The sequence below is a fragment of the Lissotriton vulgaris genome, chromosome 4_1 (genome assembly GCF_964263255.1).
Source record: "Lissotriton vulgaris chromosome 4_1, aLisVul1.2, whole genome shotgun sequence".
Classification (NCBI taxonomy): domain Eukaryota; kingdom Metazoa; phylum Chordata; class Amphibia; order Caudata; family Salamandridae; genus Lissotriton; species Lissotriton vulgaris.
This window is the reverse complement of record NC_141691.1, coordinates 774,604,572-774,622,324: the sequence shown is the minus strand read 5'-3', so window position 1 is coordinate 774,622,324 and position 17,753 is coordinate 774,604,572. Positions and strand designations below refer to the sequence as shown.

General features: G+C 49.0%; 1 protein-coding gene across 2 annotated transcripts in view; it reads left to right on the top strand.

Annotated features, from left to right (window-relative positions):
- The window catches only part of CAP2 (cyclase associated actin cytoskeleton regulatory protein 2), a 438,235-nt gene extending 421,553 nt beyond the window's left edge, over positions 1-16,682 (top strand). For both annotated transcript variants that reach the window (XM_086965115.1, XM_086965116.1), the window contains exon 13: positions 16,041-16,682. In XM_086965115.1, the coding sequence (XP_086821241.1) occupies positions 16,041-16,124 (84 nt within the window). In that variant the 3' untranslated portion in view covers positions 16,125-16,682. The remainder of the gene's footprint in view (positions 1-16,040) is intronic.
- Positions 16,683-17,753: the final 1,071 nt, after the last annotated feature.

Here is a 17,753-nt window from a genome sequence, read left to right as displayed (position 1 = left end):
GGCATAATCTAAGTGGGAAATCACAGTGGCAAGCACCACCTGTATCAAGGCATCGCGGGTCAGAAGTCGGCGAACCTTCCGGATTTTCCTTAGTTGAAAAAGGCATTTGGAAACTACCTGACCAACTTGCGTTTTGAGCGAGAGGTCGCTGTTTAAGGTGATGCCGAGCGTTTTTGCCGATGGAGAGGGGGATGGGGCTGGGCCCATATCTGATGGCCAGTAATGTGGGCCCCAGTGTTTAGCACTGTCCCCAGTGAGGACCAGCTCCATTTTCCCAGGGTTCAATTTAAGATGATTCTGGTTCATCCAAGCTTGGATGAACCTCATTGTAGACTGGAAAAAAGCGATGGACGTGGCTGAGTTGTCAATTGTAAATAGAAGCTGTAGGTCGTCCGCATAGTTTAACACCGTAACCTGTTTTTTCCTGAGGGCCTGAATTAAGGGGGAGATGTAGAGGTTGAACAGGTGTGGTGATAGGGACGAGCCCTGAGGTACGCCGCAGGTGATAGCTTGTTTAGTGCCCACTAAGTTACCTAGTCGAACTGCTTGGGAACGGTTCGACAGGAAGGACTTTAGCCAGGCCGCTGCCGTGCCCTGGATGCCAGCCTGTGTGACACGGTCGATCAAGATGGTGTGGTCGACCGTGTCAAAAGCGGCTGATAAATCCAGGAGCACTAAGGCCTGCGGGGTCCGGTTGTCAGCACAGTCCCTAAGTGTGTCCAGGACAGCCACTACCACAGACTCGGTTGAGTGCGCAGGGCGGAAGCCTGCTTGATGGATATCGAGGCAGTTAGATGTTTCAATAAAATTGGACAAGCAATTGGCGACATGTGCTTCCAAAACCTTTGCCAGGAAGGGGAGGAGGGAAATGGGTCGGTAATTTAAATTGCAAGTGGGGTCTGCGCCCGGTTTTTTCAAAAGAGGTATTACTGTTGCCTCTTTGAAGGCACGTGGGACTTGTCCGGTAGTCAGTGAACCATTTAAAAGGGAACAGGCAGGTGCCGGAATTGCTGATAAGCATTCTTTTAAGATGTAGGGGGGGCATTTATCAGAAGGAGCGCCTGATTTCACTCTTATCAGTAGTTCCTGGAATATTTCTGGGGTGATAGGGGTGAATTCACACAGTGAGCTGGTTGCTATAGGTTCTGAATCCAGGGTAGAGAAGTCTGAGTCTAGAAGGGAGGGGTTAGGGCATCGGGGGATACTGGATTTAATGGTGGCGATTTTCTCAGTGAAGAAAAGGTTCAGTTCAGCCACCTTCCCGGAAAGCTGGAAACACGCTGAACTCAGCGCCCTTCTGAAGAAACCCACAGCGGACCCCACCGAACTCAAAAATTACCGCCCCATCTCGCTCCTTCCATTCCCGGCCAAAGTCATCGAGAAAGCTGTCAACAACCAGCTCGCCGCCTTCCTCGAAACCAACAAATCCCTCGACTCCTCACAGTCCGGCTTCCGAGCAAAACACAGCACTGAGACCGCCCTCATCGCAGCAACAGACGACATTCGGACTCTACTGGACAATGGAGACACAGTCGCCCTCATCCTCCTCGACCTCTCCGCAGCCTTCGACACAGTCTGCCATAGCACCCTTCTACAGCGCCTCAGAAACATCGGAATCCAAGGAAAAGCACTGGAATGGATCACCTCGTTCCTCACCGGAAGAACCCAGAAAGTCCGCCTCCCACCATTCAAGTCAGAGGCCACTGAAGTCATCTGCGGCGTACCACAAGGATCTTCACTCAGCCCCACCCTTTTCAACGTATACATGAGCCCCCTCGCGGCCATCGCCCGCCACCACAACCTCAACATCATCTCCTACGCGGATGACACTCAACTGATCCTATCCCTCACCAATGACCCTAGCACCGCCAAAACTAATCTACACGAAGGAATGAAAGAAGTAGCCGAATGGATGAAACACAGCCGTCTGAAACTGAACTCAGATAAAACAGAAGTCCTCATCTTAGGTACCTCCCCCTCCGCATGGGACGACTCTTGGTGGCCAGAAGCCCTTGGAAAAGCACCCATCCCGACAGACCACGCACGGAACCTGGGCGTCATCCTGGATTCCTCACTTTCAATGAACAGACAAGTCAACGCCGTCTCCTCATCCTGCTTCAACATTCTTCGCATGCTCAAAAAAACATTTTGTTGGATCCCCACCGAAACTAGGAAAACGGTCACCCACGCTCTGGTCACGAGCCGACTGGACTATGGAAACACCCTCTACGCCGGGACTACCGCTAAACTCCAGAAAAAACTCCAACGAATCCAAAACGCCTCAGCCAGGCTCATATTAGACATCCCGCGTAAAGAACATATCTCTGATCACCTGAAAAACCTCCACTGGCTTCCCGTCAATAAGAGGATCACTTTCCGGCTCCTAACCCACGCACACAAAGCACTCTACGAAATCGGACCAGAATGCCTCAACACACGACTGTCCTTCTACACCCCCTCCCGCCAGCTTCGATCTTCCAACCAAGCCCTTGCCACTGTACCTCGCATCAACAAGACCACCATGGGAGGTAGATCCTTCTCCTACCTGGCAGCTAAAACCTGGAACTCACTTCCCACTTACCTTCGCCTTACCCAGAACCACCTAGCATTCAGAAAGCAACTTAAAACGTGGATATTTGACAAGTAATTCCCCACCCCTCCTTAAGCGCCTTGAGACCCTCTGGGTATGTAGTGCGCTATATAAATTATCTGACTTGACTTGACTTGACTCCACCAGCGCAGTCACTTAGCGGCCTCCATAAGTAGTTCTGGGATGTAGGAGGAGCTGGGAGGGCAGCAGGGGGGAGAACAACGGCAGGAAAACGGAGCATGCACTAGGGCCAGCAAAAGGCCAAAATTAACAGCCAAAAATAAATACAATTACCGAATACGGATAGATAAAGAAACTCCAGGATCAGCAAATCAGTGTGGCTTGCCTAGTGGTCAGTGTGCTTGAACCAGTGGCCTCTAGGTCTGTGAGCTAGGCAGCAGACATGAAGAGCAGGCTGCGGCAGTGGGGGTGTGGTGCAGTACAGGGGTCAGAGGCTACTCATTGGAGGTCATGCAGCAGCCTCCATAAGTAGTCCTGTGAGGGGCTGGCTGGGAGGTGGGAGGGCAATGGGCGGTAGAAAAAAAAGTGCGGAAAAATGGAGTGGGCCCTAGAACCTGCAAAAGCCCAGAATTACCAGTAAGCTAAAACTAAATACAAGAGCCAAATACAGATACAAAAGATAAACAAACTCCAGGAACAGCAAACTGGTGTGACTGGTCCGGTGGTCCGCTGGCTTGAACTGACAGCCTCAAAGTCTGTGAGATAGGCAGTAAACATGAGGACTTGAGATGCTTTGAGGACAATGCAGACAGCATTCTTATGTATGTTGGTACTTTGGGCTAATTTTGGGCTGCTATTTTTCAAAAGTTAAGTAAAATTCTGATCAAACATGGTCAACTGAACCAAAGAAATGTAAAGACCATTCAGCTTGGAACTATCAGGAATGTTGGAAGGAATTTAATACAGCTTTTAAATAGAGTGCCAAAAAGCCGTTGCAAGAGGAACTATATATAAATGTATATGTACATTTAATCATGGATGGAGACTATTTATATTAAAGTGTAATATCTAACCCTAATTGGTTTCTTTTTTCCTCCTTTTTCCTTTACCTATTAATATTTTTATAATAAAATGCTGTGACCTTTTTTCATCTGTTGCAAAAAAACATAAATGAATTAATCTGACGTGTTAATACTAGTCTAACCTGCAGTGTCACATGGCTTCTTATTGTCCCTGTTGCTATTTTTCTTAAATCACATACGTGGGTGGTGTAAGGCCACACAACCTTCCATATTTGACAGTGGATGCTTGTGTTACTATACTAGCTTTTTTACATTTTTATGTTGGACTTACCTAAGTGTCAAATATGGCAGTTTGCCAACTAGTTACAAATGGGTTTGACAACTAGTTTGTCTGTGTTAAAGGTAGAGCACATGTACTAAGATGCTTTTAGCAGCCTCCCTCTTGACAGAATGTCAAACTCTCAGCAATCTAAGTCTATAAAAATGAAAAGTCTGGGGTGGGGGTAACATGCTAAAAACTATTTTTTTATTACACTGTTTATTGATTTTAAGGAAAGCATGGATAACAATTGTAACAAAACATAGTAGGCATCAGTATACAGCTTGTCATTATACTCAAGAAAACAGCCTGATGTATTGGATACACGATCATAAAACATTTCCCCACCTTGACCTCTGTAGTGGAGGAATAATTTAACCATATACCCCATATTTTGAGAACATCCTCTATATTTATAGACATATTCCTCTGCCCTGGCACACCCATTTAGGAATTGCATCCACTCCTATACAGGAGGAGCCCTTGCAGGGTGCCAATGATGTGTTATATCGCGTTTACCAACTATAAGTCCCATTGCCACCAGGGTTATGGTAGCCTGCGAGCCGCACCATCCATGCATTAGTCCTTAAAATGCCATCCTGGAATTGACTACGACTAATCTGCCCACTACCTCTATAAGAATCAATTGAATATGGGTCCAGTATCCTGGTATGATTGGACATGTCCACACCATATGATAGAAGGTGTGAAACTCACTTCCACATCTAAGGAAGGTAGAACCAAAGCCCTCATTCACTTTACTGAACCTGGATGGGCTATTATATACTCTATGTAGGTATTTCAACTGAATGATATGTAGTCTCGTAGAAATCAGCAATATCTGAGGGGCCATTTTCTCTTTATCCCAGTCCCCATCTTCTAAATGGCACCATCTTGTGCCCAACTGCCTTTCAACGCTACAGAGGATATGGGGTGTTAGCCATCAATGTACGATAACGTCTAGAAATGCCTTTGATCTCTGAAGCTGACAATGTGAATTTCACTCCCGCTGAATTAAAGTCTGGGAGAATTGCAAGTAGATCTGTGTGTGCTTCCAAAGCATGGCGTAATTGTAAATATTCTTGAAATTGCACATGATGCATATTATTCATCCTCACCAAATATGAGAAAGTTCTGTTATGATTTCCCTCCCAAGGGGGCGTGGCTTGGGCGCCGATGGCGATGGTCGCCTGAGAGCTCGGCTCCGGGACTAAGCCCGAAATTATCCTGAACATCGGAGGCTGAGGGGCGCCCCAGACCCCGCATTCGGTTGAGCGAGGCGACGACACCCTGCCGGGGGCCTTGGTGGAGTTTGGACGGGGGTGGCTTCGAGGAACTGCCGAAGTTTGCGGAGTTGCGGAGTGCGACCCAACATGGCGCCCGGACCCCTTTGTCCCCTTGATCGAAAATACGGAGTTGAGGAGGTCGCGCGGGTGTCGCTTGGCACCCGGCTTCACCATCCGCAGTTGTTTTAGACATTGGACATTGGCAGGTTCGGACCTTCTACAACGGGTTCATACTCGATTAGACGACCGGGCGGGTGCCCACGCACTAGAGGGCACCGGGCGCGGGTGCCCCCTGTTCCAGGCGGTGGCCTGCACCGCGACTCCGCAACTAGCTACGATTCCCTGGCCAGCCCAACTACATGGATGGCGCGACACTTTGGCGCCACAAGTCAACTGAGGGAGTTGGTGGCCCTCGCCCCGGAGCTATAGTGGGTGAACGGGCCTGCCCGACTCGGCGACGGTTGTCTCCGCCCCCTTATCGGTGCCCTCGGACGCCGTGGCGGTGGCGTGAGCCGAAGCGGCGGAGTCTCCACAGGCTCTGGAGAAGGAGGTCGCCCGTACCAGACTTGAGAACGAAATCCCGGGAAGGTCGTGCTGGACACTTGTACACGGAGACGCCCACTCCGGGACCCTCGCGGAGACCCCCTGGCAGCATGGGGAAACCTAAAGGAGCCAAGGGATCCAGCCAGACCACCTCAGACTCTGAAGCCCAAGACAAGGAAGAGCATGGAGACCCTAAACGACCTGGTGGCGCACCACTCCAGCAACAATTCGACCGTGTACTGGAAGCGATAGAGGCAACTCGGTCGGCCCTCCAACAGGACATTGCCCAGGTGGCGACCGGCCTGGGCCTCCTTAGGGCAGACCATGGTAAACTCTCAGACCGGGTCAAGGAGGTGGAGGGCACGGTGAAGACTTTAGAACCGGCGCAGAGAACCCTGGCTGCGACGATAAAGGATGCCATGTCCCGAATCGAGACCCTCGAACGGAGGGCGGAGGATGCGGAAGGCCGCAACAGGAGGAATAACATTCGGGTGGTGGGCCTGCCGGAAAAAATCGAGGATGGCGATATGGTGCGATACTTGGAGACCTGGCTCCGAGACACGGTGGTCCCGGAGGGCCTGTCCTCCTTTTACACTCTAGAACGGGCCCACAGAGTCCCAGCACGGCCCCCACAGCAGGGACGGGCCCCAAGGCCAGTGGTGGCGCGGTTGCTACATTTCCGGGACAGAGACCTGATCCTAAATGCCGCCAGGCACAATGGCCCGTTCCAGGTTGCAAACAGTCAGGTGAATATTTTCCCTGACTACACCTACGAGACGCAGCGCAAGCGGTTCTCCTTCCTGGCGGTTAAGCGTGAACTCAGGAGTGAGGGCATCCAATATTCACTCCTATTTCCCGCAAGGCTCCGAGTCATTGTCGACGACAAAACCCAGTTCTTCGACACCCCAGAGGAGGTCTGTGACTGGCTCGAACTGTACCGGACAGGGAAAGATGGTTATAGCGCCTCGACCCATCAGGCGGAGGAGCCGGAACAAAGGAGGCGTTCTAAGAGGGTCAGGAACCGCCGCGGCCGCACGGGAGGGCCCTCGACTGCGGAGACATCATCGGAGCGGAGGGGAGTGTTGGAAGTTCTGTCGGAACTGTCGGGAGCAAGAGGCGAAGTCATCGAGGAGGAGGAAGAAAACCCGGGTGCTCAGGGGGCACCATCGGACTCGGAAGACTCAGTGGCAGACAGTACCCATACACCGGTGATCACACCGAAATCGGTGGAGGACCTTTTGGACGGACAAGGGTAACGGGATATGCAGCCTTGTTTTGGGTGGGGGCCCGGCAGGGGGGAGGCGGTTGCCGTTCTTTATTGCTGACAACAAAGGAGGGAGGGTTGGGGGGCTGCTGCTCTTGCCCCGGAAGGTTTTGACACAGGGGGGGGCTTACTATAGTCCTGGTAGCCTGGGCGACGAGGGCCCACTGCCTCCGCTCAGCCCGCACCTGGCCCATAAGGCCTTCCTACGGTGGCGACCGTAGGACTAGTGGGGATTTTGGGGTTGATCTCCGTAGAGGTTTGGATGGGATCTAGATGGTGTAGTTTGGGTCCTGTTCTGGGGTGGTTGGGGGGGAGCTTTGTTAGTTTTTGGGTGGTTTGGTTCTGGTTGGGGAAAATGGCCGCCGTCAGCGCTGGGAGGATTGATGCTTTTTCTTTGTGGGGACCCGAACGGGGAGACTGTGCAAGAACACTCTGGGACAATGGCTGATGTTGCTAACTTGAAATGTATTACTTGGAATGTGAGGGGGCTTCACACTATGTCCAGGCGTCACAAGGTCCATGCTTATTTAGTGCGTAGGGGAGTGCAAATGGCGCTGCTGCAGGAAACGCATCTGAACAAGGCGGAAGGGGCGGCGCTTCAGCGTAGGTGGCGAGGGCAGGTCTTTTCTACGGCGTACTCTGCTTATGCCAGGGGGGCGCTAATATGGATTAGAGCAGGAGTCCCCTTCCAGGTCACGAGGACAGTGTTGGACCCAGAGGGGCGTTTCGTGGCCATATCAGGCACGCTAGGAGGGAGGGACCTGAACGTTTGCTGTGTGTATGCTCCTAACGTGGACCAGACTGCCTTCCTTTCCAGGTTATCGGGCTCGCTGGCCCACTTTTTCGCCGGGCCCCTCCTGCTGGGGGGAGACTTTAACTCCGTAGTGGATGTAGACATAGACCGCTCGCATCCCCCGCTCCCCGATTCCCCGGTCCGGCGGGCGGCTAAGGGCCGTCAAGATTGGCAGACCCGCTGGGGTTTGACGGACATTTGGAGGGCGCATCACCCCGCGTCTAGAGATTATTCATACTTTTCGAGCCTTCATGAGCTGCATGTCAGACTAGATAGCTTTCTTGGTTCGTCCGAATTAGTTTCGGCAGCGGTCCGATCGGAGTACTTATCGCGGACCATCTCGGACCATAACCCCCTCCTACTGGACATTCGCTGGTTCCCTGGGACACCGGCAGTACCCACCTGGAAGATGCGTCCCGAGATCCTCGAGGACAGTGTCTTCAAGGCGGACCTAGGGGAGAAAATCACGGATTATTTTGCGTCCAACGGCGGCTCCGCGAGTACTAGGGCGTTCGAATGGGACGCTTTCAAGGTGGTGGTGAGGGGCTACTGTATCTCTAAGAAGGTGGGCATGCGGCGTGTTATCCTGGCTGACTTAGACACAGCGGACCGAGCGCTCCGCGAGCTCGAAATTAGCCGCCCCGGACACCCGGAATTGCAAACACAAACGGTAGAGGCGAGGGAGAAGGTAGCGGTGGAGGTCGAACGGCTCCGCTGTTTCGATTATAAGGCCTATACGGTCCGGTCTATTGCGGAGGGCGACAGGTCGAGCGCGTTACTGGCATGGTTGGCCAACCCTACGCGCCAGTCCCAAACGACGACAAATATGCGTAGGGCGGATGGGACCGAGGTGTGCACCCAACCGGAGATTCTTAGTTGCTTCCGGCATTACTACGAAAGTTTATACCGCAGTCGCTCCGCACGTGACCCAGACCGGCTTAACGACTATCTTAGCCCACTGGAACTCCGCACAGTAGGACAGGAAGTGGCGGAAACCCTGGGTTCTGACATCGACTTAGGGGAGATCCGCGGGGCCATCAAACGGATGGCGAGGAACAAGACCCCGGGCCTAGATGGCCTTCCGGTGGAGTTCTATGCAGCTTACGCTGACCTCTTGGCCCCTCGATTACTGGTGGTCTACAGGGAGGCGAAGAGATTGGGTCGTCTCCCTGGCTCGATGTGTGAGGCGTTGGTGGTTCCTCTCCTCAAACCAGGCCGAGACTCGGCTGACCCGGGGTCCTACCGTCCCCTTTCAATGCTGACGGTGGACTACAAAATATTGAGCAGCATCTTGGCCTCGAGGCTGCTAGGACATATGAGTTCCCTAGTGCATGAAGACCAAGCCGGTTTTATCCCACGGCGAAATACGACTATGAACATCCGAAGGTTGTTCCGCTTGCTTGGGGAACCATTCGTGGATGCCCCGTCCCCGGTAGTCTTGTCGGTGGACCTGGAGAAGGCTTTTGATAGCCTGGAGTGGGACTACCTATGCACGGTATTACGGAAATTCGGCCTCGGGGAGGGATTTGTCAAATGGACAGCAGTCCTCTACGCTTCCGCTTCGGCCAGGGTTAGATCGGGCCCTTTGATTTCATCGCGATATCCGGTAGAGCGTGGCACGCGGCAAGGGTGCTCCTTATCCCCGCTTCTTTTTGCACTAGCGGTGGAGCCACTAGCGATACATCTTCGCTCGGGAGCCCACTATACGGGCTTATGGACAGCAGCGGGCCCACATTACGTCTCGCTCTATGCGGACGACCTGTTGCTCTTCCTGGAGGACCCGGTCGACGCATTACGGGGAGCGGAATTAGCGCTAACGGAGTTCGGAGCGGTCTCAGGCCTCCAAGTGAATTGGTCTAAGACCTGCCTCTTCCCGATGCGTAGGGGTACCCCCACTCCTGCGCTAAGTAAGGAGATCAGATGGGAGCCCGACTGCTTTAAATACCTTGGGGTATTTGTGTACCACGACCAACCCGACCTCCTAGATGGAAACATTGCCCGTTGCATACGAGCACTCCGAGGTAGCATGGACTTTTGGGCCACGCTGCCGCTCTCCGTGGCGGGACGCATCGCCCTGCTCAAAATGGTGGCGCTCCCCCGACTATTGTATTACTTTCGGACTTTGCCGATCTGGGTCCCACCGGCTACGTTTCGTCGCTTGCGTTCTATGGTGGTCGGGTTCCTTTGGGGAACGGGCCGGCGGCGGGTGGCCCTCAATACCCTGATGAGGCCGAAAGACGAGGGGGGGCTCGCTGTGCCGGACTTCGAGAAGTATTACCTAGCGGCGCAGCTCCAGACCTACACCCAGGAGATAGCCAGGGAGTTCAGAGGCCCGGAGGACGGTAGAGGGACGGGTATGGCCAGGCACGTCCTCTCCTTTATCGCGCTGCGTCAGCGCTTAGTCCTACGGGACCTGTCGATGGAGGAGCGGACTGTCCGACTCTGTTGGAATCGAGCTCATAACAGAGGTCGCCTACGGACGCCATATGCGCCTGAAATACCATTGGGGATGCTGACGGCCCTCCCACACGGAGGAGATTGGTCACAACTGGCGGACTGGGAGGATTCCGGTTTACAGCTCGTCGGGGACCTGTACGAGGACGGAGCGCTCCTGTCCTTTCAGGATCTCATTGACCGCTTTGGGATCCCCCGGGGCGACTTTCTGCTGCACTCGGCCATTGTGCGAGCGATCCAGGCGCACTGGCAAAACGGGCTAGAGGAACCTCAATTGTCTCAGGTGTGCCAGTACGTCATGATGTCGGCGGGCACGGTGAAGGCGGTCACTTGCCTCTACGGCAGGTTGATTGCCGAGGGGTTGGTTCCTCTCGCCACACTGAAGTCCCGCTGGGAAGAGGACATTGGTAGGGAGATCCCAGAGACGACCTGGTCCCAGCTGGTGAGACGTGCCTGGAAGGGCACACGTGGCGCCCGTTTCCAACTGGTCCACTATTATGTTCTCCATAGGGCGTACCTGACCCCGGTAAAGATCAGGCGTTATTTTGCCACGGCTTCGGCGGAATGCCCTAGGTGCCCGGCTCAGGAGGCGGACCTCCTACACATGCTATGGGCCTGTCCGGGACTGACGTCCTACTGGCAGGAGGTGGCGGCGACTCTGGAAGAGGTGACGGGGAGGCACTTATCATTCGATGTGGCGGTAGGGCTATTGCACTGGTTCCCCCATACCCCCCGGAATAAAATCACCAGTAAATTTATCGACCTGGGGCTCCTACTTGCTAAGCGAGAGGTGACCAGGAACTGGAAGGCACGAGCTGGTCCTACAGGCAGCAGATGGCACAGTGAGCTTTTGAAATGGGCGGCGGGTGAGAGCGCGCTGCGGTATCAGCTGGCTTGGAGGCAGGGCAATGAGAAGGCGCAGGAGGCCGCGTTAGAATGGGAAACGCTGGTGCAGGCCCTCAGAGATTATTGTACCCCCAGCGACTCCGAAAGTGAAGAAGCAACTCGACCCGAGTCCCGTTAAACATTAGCATTAACAGCACTATTACCTTCCCCGTGGGTCAAGCAGTGGATCCTATGTTGATGAGCTCCCTGGCGCTGATGGTGGGGGAGGGGGGGAGGGGGGGGTTTCACAGTAACTGGGAATTTTGAGGGGGGGAGTTTCTTTTTGGGGTTTGGGGTTTGTTTAGAAAAGCAGATGACGGACAGTGTGTTATCCGGACCAGCTCCAGCATCCTACTGACCCCAGCTGCATTTGTCGCCCAACCCCAGGGATATGGGCTGATTGGCTATATAGCAACGTTATGGAAGGGGGTCGGTGGGCTATATCTTGTATAAGTTGTTTATAATACGATACTGGTCGTTACTGTATTGTTTTACTGATTCCTGCAATACAAATATATTAAAAAAAAAAAAAAAAAAATGATTTCCCTCCCAAACATCTCTAAGGCTGGAAATGCGGATAAGGTCCCATGCTCAAAAAAACAGCCAACTTTACTGTATGTCCTAACCATGCACCTCTGAAAATGGCGTTTCAACTGTGAGAATTCTGTCGCACTTGATCCGAAAGGTAAATTTTCTACATATTGTATCAGAGTTTCAAACCTACTACCACCTCCTTGATTGGTCAACCTCACTACCCATTTGGAGTCAAGTTTACGAAGGGAGACCTTGGTAATTCTATTATAGTACAGCTGCATCTCAGGCTTTATTATATTCCATTGATAAATTACAGTTATCACTGTCTTTCTCAGTACCCTAAAAACCACCACCCAATTAAAAATGGTGTATTATATGCCTAAATTAAATAAAATGGCCTCATAAGCCAGAATACATCTGTTCAATGCCTTCGGAGACAAGATGGCATGATAGACTTTTCAGCGATATTTTTTGGAAAGGAAAATTTGTAGGGAGCCTTTGTGGTCCCATTCTCTCTACATGTTGATTTCTCTTATCTGCAGTAGTATGTTCCTGGCAGTTGGAATGGTAGTGAGTTGTGCAAAGTTTGTACGTTACCGTCATGGCTTTTTCTCATTACCAGCAACTTACACCATACTCAAAATATCAGCTACTAGTGTCATTGCCATCTGCTGGAGCCATTTAGGAACAATAGAAGTTGTGGTAAATACAGTCGGAAGAGAGCAAATGGGTGCACAGATAGAGGCACACTTATCTTGTTAACAGCTAAAATGAAGCTATTGATGGATCAGTCACAAGATGACTGCAGTCCTATGTGATGGTACTCATAGAAGTGGTGATACTACATGATGGGTGCCCACCGAAGTTGTACTACTGAATATAAATACCAATGATATCATGGCATACTAATATCGAGGACAGAACATCGAGGGACAAAATATTGAAAGGAAATGAATTTATAGAAGTAAAGATTTACTATGCCTAACTCCACATCTACATACCTTGATACCTTGAGAATATATGTCCCATTTAGGAGTTAGGTAGAGAAAATCTATAACTTTGGCGGAAGCATATCTACGAATTGGGGATTCCAAATCTCTTAGCTTAGAGGCTGTCGAAAGTCTCAAACAAAATATAACAGAAGAGAAAATTACAGTTGCCATAGCCTCATTGCCATCGGGAAAGGCCTCTGGGGATGACACCTTGCCAATAGAGTTTTATAAAACTTTTAAAAACATCATCCTTCAATTACTCTGTTTGGTAATCAATAAGATTGGCATACACTCTGTGGCCCCCGAATCCTAGGAACAGAAAAATATTGTTTTTTTCCTTAAAAAAGGGAAGGTAGCGGATGAATGCGGTTCTTACTGCCCAATTTCTCGTATAAATACTGATGCTAAAATTTTCACCAAGATTTTAGCCATTGTCTTGCTCCTTATATGCCAGACTTGGTATCCGAACACCAACACGGATTCATAATCGGCAGGGACACTACAGCACATATGAATACAGCTATTACAGTCTTTGACATCGCTAATAAAACTTCTAGAAATCTAGGGATGATCCTTTTAGACAATGAAAAAGCATTTGACCGGGTAGTATGGGGTACGTTATGGAAAATCTTGATCAATAACGGACTACCCGATTGATTAATGAACTGGTTCCAGGCTTTATATATTAAACTGCAAGCTAAATTGATCTACGCCAACTTATAGTCTGTTATATTCCAGATTCAACGCGGTACAAGGCAAGGGTGTCCACTTTCCCCTTTGCTTTTCGCATTATACATCGAGCCATTCATCCAAGCTTTAAACCGTAATGTCTGTATTATTCCATTCACATATGGCACTTACGGTATTAAGACTATTGCTTATGCGGACGACATTGCAGTATTCACACCAGTCCCTGCAACTGCACTAAGCTTAATAAAGGAAGAGGCGGGAATTTTTGGTATCTTTTCAGGTTACAAATTAAATGCACACAAAACACAGGTTTTACATAATATAGAGTCTATCACACCTCTCACCTGCGCTTGCTGTGATGTAACATATCTGGGAGTTCGGATTACTATTCATATAGACCATATTTGGAAATACAACTATGAAATACTACTTCAATCAGTCATGAAAAAATTCAAGTGCTGGAATAACTTGCTTATATCCATTTTAGGCAGAGTTAATATAGTCAAAATGATTATTCTACCTACGTTTTTATATTTATTTCGGGCAATTCCTCTAAGGGTGCCTAATTATTTTTTTCAAAAATTGGAAGGGGCAAGTAGCAGCTTCCTTTGGAGCTTTAAACAAGCACGTAGGGTGCTTCATTCACTTACGTTTCCTTATAAATTAGGAGGTTTACAACTGTCCGACTTTAAACTTTACTTTTGGGCAGCTTTCACTGGGTGTCTGCAAACTTTGCTAATTGATAAACTTCCATATTATGGTCTTTCTATGGCTCTTGGTGCAGACACTAGAATGTTCTTATTTAGGGTGAATGACCCCAATTATTATAAAAGAGTCTGTTTCAAGACCATTAGGGATATGGTCCGCATATGGCATGAGATTCTTAGTTATTCCAAATTTTGTTTTGAAGACCTTCTTAATCATGAACATCTAAACCTATGGAGTAATCCATCTTTCCATATATATTCCATGATTCTACAGCACGTAGTTGGGCAAGATATGGGATAGAAAGATTAGGCCAGCTGTTCGATTACAGTGGCCTATTAACATTTTCGAACTTACAACGGTCTTTTGATTTGCCTCATCAGTCTTTCTTTAAATACTTAAAAATCCGTGATTATCTATTTAAACGGAAATCTTTTCAGAACCCATGTTCTCACTTATTATTTGCATACTATGTAAATCCTTCATTTAAAGCTAATATAAGTTCTATGTATTTGCAACTCTCTGATCTAAGGGAGCCAGATATTCGTCCTCTGGCTAGTAAATGGAGTCAGAAATTTGGATCGATCATTGACGTATCCGAAATTACATTAGTATTGGATACTTTGGAAGGTTCTGTATATTCTGTGAATCTTAAATTGCAACAGTTCAGAACAATATGTATGCTATGTTATACACCGGAGAACATTTGTGGGTGGCAACAACTTCCACGATGGCGGGGATAGGACATGCTGCCCTAAATGTGGTCAGAGAGCAGCAGACATCCTCCATATGTTTCATACGTGCTCTGGACTATTAGACTTTTGGGAGAGGGTTACGTCCTTCGTTGGTCAACACTTAGGGTTGGATCTGTCGTTTTCTACTAAGGAGGTTATTCTTGGGCTTAAGAAGCATGATAATAAGGCTACAATGCGTTTTGTGACCATTCTATTAGCTACTGCACACCTTTGCATTGCGAGGGGAGGGATTAGTCCTAATCCTCATACCTTATAAGAATTTCTCGCTCTTGTCAGATATTTATGCAAAAGAGCGGGTATTGGCGAAAACAAGATCTATTTGTTCAATGCAAAGATTCAAAACGAATATGGAAATACTTTAGTACTAACTAGGGTATTTAGTGCATACCCATATACTTTGTTTGCATCTAAATGAATTTGTACTTCTGTTTTTGTATTGCTTCTGTTTTGCTCTGTCTCTTTTATTTGTATTTCAATTTGAATATTATGTACCCTCCGGCAAGAAAAAAAAAGGTATAGAAAATCTAGACTTACTTATTTGTTAATATTTTGTTTTGGATATTCAGTCCTCGATATTCTGTCCCATCGATATTGTTGATTCGTTATTCCGGGGGCACACCGCTCACTGATGATCCTGAAGCACTAAATCCAGTCTCGCCTTTAGGAGTCCCACAATTAATATTCATGAGATAAGTTTAAAACAAGGGATCTCAATGGTAATAGACTTGCTTATCATTTGTTAAACTGAAAGCCTTTGTGGTGCTTCCTGTAGGGAGTGTCAGGGAGCATCCATTTCCTGTGTATTAAGAGTTACAATAGAAAAACACATTCAGCCTTTCCTGCCATATGTAAGTGGGGATAGGGTGTGGCTTAACGGCTAGAGCGGCCGACTTTGAAGCTAGTGTACCAGGTTCGAGTCTTTCGGGAGGCTCAAACATCTTGTAATTCCGGGCAAATCACGTAATCTCCCATTGTCTAAAAATTAATGTATCCGTCTGTAATGCAACTGGTTATCATGTAAAGCGCTCCGATACCCGTGGGTCGAGTTCGCGCTATATAAAACTGGAGAAAAGAAAATGTGTAAATGCTCAGAAAGAGTGTTGGGGTTGCTGTACCCGATATTGCGACACTGCCCTCCCTGAGGCCGTGCCCCCACGAGCTTCAAAGCTCTTGTTGTTCCTGCCAGTAGTAACAGTGCTTTTCATGCAGCTTGTCTAACCAGCCTTGTTTTTCTTGCTCTTCCGCAGAAAGAATTTCCCATTCCTGAGCAGTTCAAGACCGCCTGGGACGGGTCCAGATTGGTCACGGAACCTGCAGAGATGATGGGCTAAGCGCCGCCCGTGCCTCCAACGCCACTGGCTGCGCCTGCCAAGTCCGCCCGGGGTGGCACTGATTCATACCGCCGAGCCTTGCCAGCAGCAGCCGCCAGTCTGTACACAGAAGCCAGAAGCGAAATGATTTTCAATTCATGCTTTTATTAGGCATTCAGCTCTTTTCGTTTCCCCTTTCCTTCCTCTTCATGTTTAGTAGTCCACAATGTCATGTAACTTTGAAACTTTAAGGTATAGTTTGTTTTCTTCTTCCCCTTTCGACGCTGCAGTCAACGACCAATGCCAAACTGCTGAATGGTACATTTTATGTGGTACTTGTGTATTTTTACTGCATTCCTTCCTGCCGAGTTTCGCTTGTTCGCAGCTTAAAGCCAGTGGACTTACCTGAAGCACGAGGGCTAACTGGTCATTAGGCCTTTTGAAATCATGAGGTGACAGGCATTAACTACTCCAGGCGTGGCTGGGTGCCGACTGCCACTCGCACTTTAGATATTATTAGGTCAAAGTTGTAGTTGAGTGATAACTCTAAACAGTAAATATGCTAATTACATTGTTTCAGCTGTTTGTGAAGCGCCTCGGGGGCTTTCGGGGGATTGGACGTGCTGTGTAAATACCGCCTTGGTGGTATTTTAGCAAATGGTACTTTGTTTACAGTGTGTTTCGTAGGTTGAGCGACGTGCAGGTGGTTGCAGGTGGTGGGCGCCTGCGCTTATTTTTGGGACCGGGATTTAGGGGCATATTTTCAAGCCCCTTGCGACACTTTTGCGTCATTTTCCCCATGTTAAAAATGACGCAAAAGTGGCGCAAGTGGCTTGTAAATAAGCCATTTACTTTTCATCATCAGCTTTTAAGCCAGAGCTAGAGGGTGAGAGAAAGAGAATGCAGATAGGAGGAGAAAGAAAATGACAGGGGAAGTGTGAGAGAGGGAGAAACAAGAGATGAAAAAGAATCTGCAAGAGTGAGTTAGAGAGGAGGGTGGTGTATGAAGGAGCTATGTAGTGGAATCAAAACTAGTCAGTACCGCTGTTCAGCAGCAGGGAAACTTGAAGATCTTCAACTTACTGGTTCCTTTTTTAACTTTTTACAAATTAAGCACTGGCAAACACTAAATACACGGTCTCGTCTTCGCCAATTAACAAGCGAAGGACATGAGCAATTGAACAATATACTTTGCAGGAAGACGGAAATGCAATGCTTCCAGGCTTCCGCCTCTTTGTGGTCAAACCCTTGACACACAATCTTCGGCAACTGTAAAGTAAAAAAGTTTCAATTCCGGTGCCTGTTGAAGCTTCTTTTGCACTAGGTGTCCACAGCAGATGCATGGACTCATATACATCTCCTTTCTAACCTCCCCACTCTTTGCTTTCCTTAAGTTTATCTACGTCCACGTTGCCCTTGTTCATGGGGTGTGGGCTGTTGTGCATTATTGCGCTGATTACTTATGGGCAATTTTAATTACTACAAGGATGGTTCCTCATCCACTGGCTAGGACATCTTCTGTTCTCGCTTGGGAACTGCAACATTGCACAGCCTAGGCCCTGTGCATGTTCATTAGGTAGCACAGGAGGCTGTTTACCAATGGAGGGAAGTGCGTACATTGTTGTAACTGAGCAGTCCAGTACTTCAAAA